Here is an 11,069-nt window from a genome sequence, read left to right on the forward strand (position 1 = left end):
TTTTAAGGTAAATTTATTTAGAACTGAAGAAATGGCTCAGTAGTTAAGAACAATGGCTGCTTTTCCAGAGGACCCAGAGGTTCAATTCCTAGCACCCACGTGATGCTCATAACCACCTATAACTATAGCAACAGGGGATCTGGTGCCCTCTTCTAGACTCTCCAGGAAATGTATGCACACAACACACACATGCAAGCAAAACACTCATACGCATAAAATAAAAATAAATCTGACAACCTGAGTACAATCCCCAGGCCCCGCATGGTGGAAGAAAGGAGTAAACTGACTCTGAATTGTCCTCTGACCTTCACATTCATGGGATGATCTTGTATGCTCCACACACATGCAAATAAATGAATAGGGTAACTTCATTTAGGATGTGTTTATGTGCATGGTTGTGTGCCTGCATGCCTGCATGTGTACCGCTTGCATGCAGGCGCCCATGGAGGACAAAGGGGTACAGACATTACAGGAAATTGTGAGTAACTCAACCTGGGTATGGGGAAATAACCCTGGGTCCTCTGGAAGAGCAGGAAGTACTCCTCACTGCAGAACGATTTCACCAACCTGTTTTCTGTCACTTCTATCGATACTCTAGTCCCTGCAGGAAAAGAGACACTGTACCAAAAAGTGGTTCTTTCTCACCGCTGCTTTCAGTGATGTAGAAAGATTAGAGGGCAAAGCCCCTCGTTATACAACCGTTCCCTTTGTCCCCTCACTCTTCACTGAACTTGCTGGCCTTGCTTCCTGCTTGTATGCTGCTTTTTATCACTCAACATATGTGATTTTTTTTTTTTTCTTTTTCTGAGACAGTGCCTGCTGTCCTGGAAGTAACTATATATGCCAGGCTGACTTCTGAAGTCACAAGAGATCCACCTGTCTATGCCTCCTATACTAAGATTAAAAGTGTATGCCATCATACCTGTCTGTGCTTAGGATTTTTTGTTTTATTTTGTTGTTTTCAAAACAAGGTTTCTCGGGGCTGGAGAGATGGCTAGTGGTTAAGAGCACTGGCAGTTCTTCCAGAGGACCTGGGTTCACTTCCGAGCACCCACATGGCAGCTTACAACTGCCAGTAACTCTACCTCTAGGGGATCTGACACCTTCACAAATACCAATGCACAGAAAGTAAAAATAAATAAATCATTTTAAAAAAAAATAAGGTTTCTCTGTAACCCTGGTGGTCCTGAAACTTGGCTTTGTAGGCCAGCCTAGCCTCAGACTTACAGAGATCCACCTGCCTCTGTCTCTTGAGTGCTGCTGTTAAAGGCTTGTTCCACCAGTGCCTGGCAAGTGCTTGTGATTCTTGTTTTTGTTTTCTGTTTGTTTGTTTTTTGGTTTGGTTTTTGTTTTGTTTTTTGAGACAGGGTTTCTCTGTATAACACCCTTAGATGTCCTGGAACTAGCTTTGTAGATCAGGCTGGCCTCAAACTTACAGAGATAACCTGCCTCTACCTTTTGATTTCTGGGATTAAAGGCATGTTTCGCCACTGCCTGGCATGCTTGTGATTCTTTATTTGTTATGTATACACACACCAGAAGAGGGCACCAGATCTCATTATAGGTGGTTGTGAGCCCACTATGTTGTTGCTAGAAATTGAACTCAGGGTTTCTGGAAGAGCACCAAGTGCTCTTGACCTCTGAGCTATGTCTCCAGCCCCGTGCTTGTGATTCTTTACCATGAAGTTAACCTAGAGCAATGATTCTCAACCTATAGTCATGACCCCTTTGAGGGTCACATGTTATATACTCTGCATATCAGAAATTTACAGTGTGATTCAAAACAGTAGCAGAATTGCTATTATGAGTTAGCAAAGAAATAATTTTATGGTTGGGGGTCACCATAACATGAGGAACTATATTAATGGGCCACAGCATTAAGAAGTATTGTAGACTATTAGCTTAAGATACGTTACATTTATTTGTGCTGTGGAACATTTGTTTAGTGATGCAAAGATGCATTGCATTCTTTTATGTTCCATTTGTTAACTCTGAGAAGCTGTGTTACTCTGCCTGTCAAACACCTGATTGTTCTAATAAAGAGCTGATGGCAGTAGTTTCTGTCCCATCCGGATCCTGCAGTCGTTTTCAGTCCCAAAGAAACACACAGAGGTCTACATTAATGAAAGCTGGTTGGCCTATTAGCTCCAGCTTCTTTTTTTTTGGTTTTTCGAGACAGGGTTTCTCTGTGGCTTTGGAGCCTGTCCTGGAACTCGCTCTGTAGACCAGGCTGGTCTCGAACTCAGAGATCTGCCTGCCTCTGCCTCCCGAGTGCTGGGATTAAAGGCGTGCGCCACCATCGCCCGGCTAGCTCCGGCTTATTAACTTGTTTTTGCATCTTACATTAATCCATTATTCTTGTCTGTTTCAGCCACGTAGCTTGGTACCTCTTTCATCAGCGAGGCAGTCTCGTCTTGCTTCCTCGCTATCTGGGTGACGACTGCAGACTGACTCTTTCCTCTTCCCAGAATTCTCCTATTCTCTTCGCCCTACCTCTACTTCCTGCCTGGTCACCCTGCCTATACTTCCTGCCTGGTTACTGGCCAGTCAGCATTTTATTAAAATACAAGTGGCAGGATAAAGGACCATTGTCCCACAGCCAGGAGCCAGTAGCCAGGCTGAAGAAAGGATAGGTGGGGCTGGCAGAAGAGAAAATAAATGAGAAGGGATACCTGAGAGCAGGAGAGGAGGGTGTCGAGGCCAGCCATGCAGCCACGGAGTAAGAGGGAAAGCAAGATATACAGAAGTAAGAAAAGTAACGGAAAGACAATTGTCACATGTACTCACTCATGGATTTTAAACATAAAGCAAAGAACCAGCCTACAAACCACAATCCCAGAGAACTTAGACAACAATGGGGACACTAAGAGAGACTTACATAGATCTAATCTACATGGGAAGTAGAAAAAGACCAGATCTCCTAAGTAAATTGGGAGCATGGAATAGGCCAAGCCGGAGCATTATTCTGTCAAGACCCATGCATGGTAAATGTTGTTCAAGCAGCTTTACCTGTGTTTTAATACATCTTGTTCCTCTGGCAGCTGATTCGGGGGATATTGGGTGAGGATTGCAGGGAGAAGCAGGGAGGGGACCAGAGAAAAATGGAGAAAATGTAGAGCTCAATAAAAATCAGTTTTAAAAAAGGCAAAATAAAAAATAAGAAACGCAAAAGGCCTAGAGGCAAAAGGTAGATGGAATAATTTAAGAAAAACTGGCTAGAAATAAGCTAAGGCCAGGTATTCATAAGTAAAAAATAAGTCTCCATATGTGTATTTATTTGGGAACCAGGTGGCACACCCCTAAATAATAAGGAGCCTAAAGAGTAAAAAAACAACCACGTACAAGGAAGGTTGGGAACCACTGGCCTAGAGAGACAGTTTTTGCCTCAGTATCTCATAGTAGATATAAGTACCCTTTTTGGTCTCCTTAGCCCTGGTAGAAAGGCGGCTTTCTTGAACTCATGTTCAAGGGTGATGTACTGAGGAAAGAAAACTAATTAGGCATGTGTTCTTACTCAGTAGGCTTAGTTGCCCAGGATAATAAACCTCTCTTGTGACCTCTTTCATTGCATATGTGTTATTACTACTATTGTTAAATGATAAGGTAGTTTTCTGATAAATGACCAAATTGCTTCATTTTATTGTTATAGCCTCTATTCTCCTTGTTTATAAAGAAGTATAAAAAGTTGTTTTTGTCTGTAATATTTCAGCTAAGAGCAATTATAGTAGATATGCTTAGTGTTTAACCATTGCATGTGATATACCAGAAATATGAATATTATTTTTAATCTCTAAACAGGAACCACCCAGAATACTTAGATCTTTTCCTTGCAAAACACTGGAACTCTCAGATGAGATGATTATGATTACTAATGACTTGGGGAACGCAGAGGTTTTCTGCTCTGTTTGTTTTTCTTCATACAACAGTGCGGTGATGGAATCTTCAACAGGTAACACCCAGCAACTCCAAAGTTGTACTAAATCCTGGGAGACACAGCCATTCTTTGCTTTTAATTTATAACTGATTAATTTCCATATTAGAGTGAGTTAAAATTGCAAATGAGTGCTGGAGAGATGGCTTAGCAGTTAAGAATGCTTGCTGATCAATCATGAGGACCCGAGTTTAGACCCTATAACCTGTGTAACAACATTCACCTCACAATTTAAATAATCTTTATTTAAAAAAGAAAAACAGTATGCCAGACAGTGATGGTGCACACCTTTAATCTTAGCACTCAAGAGGCAGAGGCAAATGGACCCCTGAGTTCCAGACCAGCCTGGTCTACAAGATGAGTTTTAGGACACCCAGGGCTACACAGAGAAACCCAGTCTCCAAACAGACCAGTAATAGAGCTCAATTGTCAGAGACTTGCCCAACAGATATGAAGCCCTGGGTTCCATGCCCACTGCTGCACTCGGACTTCACGTTAGACTAGCATTCTCCCTCTGATCATAGAACCTTCAGAACAAAAACACTTACTATTAAACCGTCCTTTGTTTCTGCCTGGATTATAAAAAGGATTTTTGTTTATTTTTGCCAGTAAATGTTTCCACAGTACACAGTGCTTCAAAAGAGAATCTTTCTCCAAGGAAATATCCAATTCCAGTTATAAGCAATATAAGGTCATTAGTAAATGACCATGTTGACCTGTTCATGAACACTGATCTCTTACAAGGTAAACAAACATTTGACATAAACAATGTTTTGTCATATTGTTGAATCTCTTTGTTTCTTGATATGAAATGAGCAGCATGAGCTTTTGATACTGTTAGAGCAAGAAATCTTGAATATATGCTTTATTTCAACAGGTTCACTTTCTTCTGTACCTACAAATGTCATCGATGTAAGTTTTATCCCAATTTTTTCAGTTTTATATAGATTTTTGTGTGTGTATGTTTTCATACAGAGATATTTGTTTATTTATTGAGACAAGGTTTCTCTCTATAACCCTGGTTGCCCTGGAACTTGTTCTGTAGACCAGGCTGGTCTTGAACTCAGAGATCAACCTGACTGCCTCCAGGTGCTAGGATTAGTGTGCCACCACCACCTTTAATCTCAGCACTGGGGAGGCAGAGGTAGGCCAATCTCAGTGAGCTCAAGACCTGCCTGGACTGTTTCACAGAGAAACCCTGTCTTGAAAAACCGGAGGGAGGGAGAAAGAAAGAAAGGGAAAGAAAGAAAACATCACATGTGCTTTTAATATGAGCACTTGGCAGGGGTGGGGAGTGAGGGAGGAAGGCAGGTCTCTGAGTTCAAGGCCAGCATGGCCTACAGAGCAAGTTCCAGAGCCAGGGCTTCACAGAGAAACCCTGTCTTGAAAAGCAAACAAACAAATCGGGCGGTGGTGGTGCAAGCCTTTAATCCCAGCACTCAGGAGGCAGAGGGAGGCGGATCTCTGGGAGTTCGAGGCCAGCCTGGTCTACAAGAGCTAGTTCTGGACCAGCACCAAAGCTACAGAGAAACCCTGTCTCGAAAAACCAAAAAAAAAAAAGCAAACAAACAAAGAAATATATATTCTGTAGTTATATTTCTAGAACTCCTTTAAACATTTAGTACTGAATCTACATGGTGAATAAGAATTATTAATGCCTCTCATAGAGAAACTTATATGGGCTGTAGAGATGGCCCAGTGGTTAAGAACACTGGCTATTATTCTACTAGAGAACCCGGGTTCAGTTCGCAGCAACCATGTGGCTGCTCACAACTGTCTGTAACTCCATCTCCAGGGGATCCAACACAAACACACATTCAGGCAAGACACCGATGCACATAAAATAAAAATAAATTCTAAAAAAAAAAACAATAATTTTTTAAAAAAAGAACAAAGAACTGAGCGTTGGTGGCACATGCCTTTAATCCCAGCACTCAGGAGGCAGGCAGATCTCTGTGAGTTCGAGGCCAGCCTGGTCTACAAGAGCTAGTTCTAGGACAGGCTCCAAAGCTACCGAGAAACCCTATCTCAAAAAATAAAAAAAATAAAAATAAAAGAAAGAAAGAAGAGCTTATACTACAAAATGTGCCTTTTACTTTGTTATTACAATAGATGTGTTAGGTATTTTTTTATTTGAAAACAACTAAACGAGTGTTGTTTTTTTTTTTATCATTTTTTCTTAAGCACTCACCCAGTGAATCCAGTAGTGGTGTTGGTAATAGTGTGGAGCAGCCAAGCCTCCTCCCGTCTTCACCAGTGCTCTTTGAGGACACAGCAGGCCCTACTGTGGAAGCACAGAACGGCAGGGAGTCAAACCAGGTACACAGCATGGAATATGTAATAGTGAATGATACACCATGTTGTCCAACGTCTACATCCACAGTGCAAAAAGTTAAAAAAGAACCACAAAATACTAGAAAGTCGGGTAGCTCATGTTTTCAACATTCTAGCACCAATACAAATAATGATGTTACATTCTGCTATTCTTGCTGCTTGTTCTACCAGAAAAATTTTACCTGCCAGAGAGAATCATTTGCAACCCAAGGAACTGCTGACTGGGAGAAGACCCTAGAAAAATTCAGGAAGCATGAAGAAAGTGAAGTGCATTTAAAGACACTGCGGTTTTGGAGACAGTACCAGTTTCTGGATGAAGTTCCACGTGATGGTTCATCTGTTTATTCAGAACCTATTGAGGGAAATAGAAGGTACCTAAAGCTTGTCATCGAAAGCATCTTATTTCTGGGAAAACAGTGTTTGCTCCTAAAAGGAAGTGACCAGTCTATTCTGTCCATTAATAAAGGCAATTTTTTGGAATTACTAGAAATTCGAGCAAGAGATAAAGGAGAAGTGTTTCGGCTTCTGAGTTCACATGGTGATCTCTATCACAGTACACAAGTTCAGGAGGAGATTATTGAAATAATAAAGGCTGAAATGCTGCAAGACATTGTGGGTGAGCTCCGTGTCGCCTCGGCTTTCTCCATCATCTGTGAGGAGACGGCGGACGGTACCGCTGGAGGACAGCTTTCAGTGTGTGTGCGGTACGCGCGCACAACCTCCAGTGCTGTCCTCGTTAGAGAAAGGTTCCTGGGGTTTGTTAATATTGAGGAAATGACTGCAGTCCACGTACACAGGCGTATCAAAGCTTACCTGCAGCAGGTAGGAATTGATTTTAATAAGATATGTGGTCAAACCTATGATCTAGCCACAAATTTGAGGGTAAAATTTAATGAAGTTGTAACAGAATTCAAGAAGGAAGAACCAAGAATTTTGTATGTCCATTGTTATGCACATTTTTTTGAATTAGCAGTCATTAGTTTCTGTAAAGAAGTGAAAGAACTCCGAAGGACACTACATACTCTGAGCTCTTTGTTCAGCACTGTTCGCACGTGGGGAGAGATGTTGGCAGCTTTGCAAACCATGTGTAAGCTAAGTCAAAATAAAACTTGTCAGAAGCACGCATCCCAGTCGTGCTGGCCAGCCCATGAGGACTTGTTGCTATCGGTGACGGAGTGTCTCCCAGAGGTCATTGAGACTCTGTACTCAGTGGCCCGCCAGTCCGCAGGCACAGCTGCCGCTGACCAACTGAATGATTTGCTGGTAGCAGTTACCAAGTTTGAATTTATATTTTGTTTGAAATTTCTTTATCGAGTACTCAGTATTACAGGAATTCTTTCCAGAGAGTTTCAAAGTGAAACTGTAGACGTCTTCTCTTTGTTTTCAAAAATCGAAGCAATTCTGGAGTGTTTATCTTCTGAAAGGGATGAAATATATTTCCAGACTATCTGGGATGGAACAGATGAGATATGTAAAAAGGTAACCAGTAAGGGTTTTGAAGTTGAAAAACCCTCTTTTCAAAAAAGAAAAAAAATTCAGAAAACAGAAGAGCCTGGCAACTCAGAGAGTGTGTTTTTTCCTACCTCAGCAGATGAACACTATAAAATTAATATTTATTACCAAGGTCTGGATACTTTGTTAAAAAACTTAAAGTTATGTTTTTCAGAGTTTGACTATTGCAAAATGAAACAAATTTCTGAGCTATTGTTTAAATGGAATGAACCATTAAATGAGTCAGCAGCTAAACATGTTCAAGAATTTTATAAGCTCGATGGAGACATTATCCCTGAACTTCGATTTTACCGGCGGTATGCAAATCTCAACTTTGTCACGGATTGTGGCTCCTTGAGCTTCATGGACCTTGGCCGTTTGTTTACTCAGCATGGTCTCCACAGTAATATTCCTCGTCTCTCGAAACTGTTACATATTGCTTTATCTTGGCCAGTTACTTCAACAAATAATGAAAAGTCATTTTCCACACTGCCTCGTCTTAAAGCATACTTACTTCGTACCATGGGACAAGAGAGACAAACTGGCCTGGCTCTAATGGCTGTTGAGCAAGAGCTGGTAAAGAGGTTGATGGAGCCTGAAAGACTCAGTGGAATTGTGGAAAAGTTTATTAGCCAAATGAAAGATACATATGACTTGCAACTTTGAACTTAATTAAAAGAATTTTATGGGGGCTGGAGAGATGGCTCAGAGGTTAAAAGCATTCATTGCCTGCTCTTCCAGAGGTCCTGAGTTCAATTCCCAGCAACCACATGGTGGCTCACAACCACCTGTAAAGGGGTTTGGTGCCCTCTTCTGGCCTGGTATACACACAGAATATTGTATACATAATAAATATTTTTTTAAAAAAAAAAGAATTTTATGTTTTTATTGGAATCCTAATAAAGTTTATATTTGTTGTTTATTCTTTTGAAATAGTCTTACTACATTGCTTAAATTAATCTTGAATTTTTGAGGTTTTGTCACCCACTTTTACATACTTTTTCCCTTTTGAAGTATTCTGGTGGACAGATTGTTTTAGGCACATGTACATTTGGCACAATGAGAAACCACTACACACCAGAAACGAGTGCTGGGATTAAAGGCGTGTATCACCACTGTCCAGCTTGTGTACATTTTAAATTAGAAGTCATTGCTGGGAAGCTAGTAGTGCTACAGAAGTATAGGACACAAGGCCTAGCTAGAACAAGACCCTGACACTGGTAGAGAGACATGGAGTGACTGTGAACATAAGGTTGAAAGTACAGAGTGAGGGAGTAGGCAGTGATCACCCTTTAATATCTGCTTCAGCTCATTCCAGAAGGAACGAAAGCAGGGAAGTAGGATTTCAGCAAAGCCGAGCTCAGCTTTGGTTTTCTCACTTAAAGGTTTACTCCTTTAAAAAGTAGAGCCAAGAAGTTTAAGCAGGTAGCCCCTGACCATCATTCAGGAGCAGGGAATTCATTCCAGGTTCTCAGGGACTGTCCAGCTCAGAGCTCGGCAGTCTAGCACATCACCTCAACTCTGGGCCACCAGTAGTCATTGGTCAATCAGCTGTCTTGATTCAGTCTCCAGGGGAAGCCAAAGGCAGAATAGGAGTCCCGTCCCCATGCAGTCTGAGGCACTTGTTAGGAAGAGGGCCCTTGGGTCACCGGGATAGAAAAGACCTTGTGAGGGTAGCATTCCTTCTGACCTGGACATGACAAGGTCTCCAAGACAAGAATCCAACCCATGAGCCGGGCGATGGTGGCGCACGCCTTTACTCTCAGCACTCGGGAGGCAGAGGCAGGTGGATCTCCGTGAGTTCAAGACCAGCCTGGTCTACAAGAGCTAGTTCCAGGACAGGCTCCAAAACCACAGAGAAACCCTGTCTCGAAAAACCAAAAAAAAGACAGTTATCCATAACCCATTGAATGACTAAAAACCACCTACTCCACCTCTTGGGAATGTGGGCGCCATATTAAATTTAGTTCATGCTGTCTGGGGTTGGGGGTAACAGTATCTTTAGGTGATCCTGAAAAGAAAGTTTTGTGTCAATTGTTAACTTCTGGGAGAAGTAGCTGTTCCATTCACTTGTCCAGGCTCTGTGTAGTGGGAAAATGCAGAGGTTGTCTCAAGTCCTGGCTAGAGTAGTCTGTGAGACTGAATCATCTCAGCTAGCCACCTTGAAATTGTCCTGAGCACTTGGTAGTCCAAAGCCAATCTCTGGGTGGTGTTTTTCAGCTTAGTGGTGTTATCATAGTCCTGGAGGAATTATCATTGTGGGGCCCCATCCTTCTTACGGAGACTTCAAAAGTTGCTGTTAAGCATGTTCATGGTTCACTGCAGAAAACTGATAGAGACTCAAACCAGAAGTCCTGTACAGGAGGGTAGATGAAACCTTTTTCTAGAATTAGTTAGTACTCTATATGACCGTTAAGAACATGACAAAAAGTTTTAAATAGGGGGCTGGAGAGATGGCTCAGTGGTTAAGAGCATTGCCTGCTCTTCCAAAAGTCCTGAGTTCAATTCCCAGCAACCATATGGTGGCTCACAACCATCTGTAATGGGGTCTAGTACCCTCTTCTGGCCTGCAGGCATACACAGACAGAATATTGTATACCATAATAAGTTAAAAAAAAACACCTGGGCTTGGCTTTACATGACAGCTCAAAACTAAAAAAAAAACCTATTCTTAAGTGAAATATATCACTTTTCCTTCTCATTTCCACTTAGCCCTCTCTCAGACTGTTGCTCAGTTTGCTTCTGCCCAATCATCTTGCACTGGCTATTTTCATAAGCATACTGTTAATACTCAATGTTGTAATGACCAATTTAGGTTTTTATTAGCTTTTAAAGTTCAAGAATATTCACATCCCTATTAGGGTCATAGTTAAGACTCACGTCTAGGGTAAGGGATACTTGGGAAATACTCAATGCAATCCCACTTGTCAACATTAATTGAACATGGTAATTCCAGATGTTTTCTGAGCGGCCACACAATTATATTTTACTAGCAGTGTATAAGGCTCACTCCCCCCCCCCCAGACTTTCCCAGCACCTTTAGATTTAGCCAACTTTCCTAAAAATTGCCAAAGAGCTTTGCTAGACAGTTGTCCCTGGCCTGACCCACTTTTCTAGGTTGTTAATCTCTTGAAATTTTCTGAGGGATATACTCTAGCTAGCTCTTTTCTTTGCACACATGTAAGACCTGACTAGCTAAAATATCTGCTAAGTTTCAGGCTTTAGCTAAGCCAACTAAATAGCCGGTTCTTCCAGCACCAATAAGAAAGATTTCATCCCGGCGATGGTGGCGCATGCCTTTAATCCCAGCACT

The 11,069-nt window shown here is 41.7% G+C and overlaps 1 protein-coding gene across 2 annotated transcripts in view; it reads left to right on the plus strand.

Moving 5' to 3' along the window:
- The window catches only part of Zmym1 (zinc finger MYM-type containing 1), a 20,392-nt gene extending 10,846 nt beyond the window's left edge, over positions 1–9,546 (plus strand). The window contains exons 4-8 of one of the 2 annotated variants that reach the window (XM_026782232.1): positions 3,799–3,949; positions 4,541–4,675; positions 4,809–4,843; positions 6,116–6,250; positions 6,437–9,546. In XM_026782232.1, coding sequence (XP_026638033.1) covers positions 3,799–3,949; positions 4,541–4,675; positions 4,809–4,843; positions 6,116–6,250; positions 6,437–8,422 — 2,442 coding nt within the window. In that variant the 3' untranslated portion in view covers positions 8,423–9,546. Of the gene's footprint in view, positions 1–3,798; positions 3,950–4,540; positions 4,676–4,808; positions 4,844–6,115 lie in introns of both variants that reach the window. The other variant, XM_013348288.2, reaches the window with a different exon arrangement.
- The last annotated feature ends 1,523 nt before the right edge of the window (positions 9,547–11,069 follow it).

The sequence above is a fragment of the Microtus ochrogaster genome, chromosome 10 (genome assembly GCF_000317375.1).
Source record: "Microtus ochrogaster isolate Prairie Vole_2 chromosome 10, MicOch1.0, whole genome shotgun sequence".
Classification (NCBI taxonomy): domain Eukaryota; kingdom Metazoa; phylum Chordata; class Mammalia; order Rodentia; family Cricetidae; genus Microtus; species Microtus ochrogaster.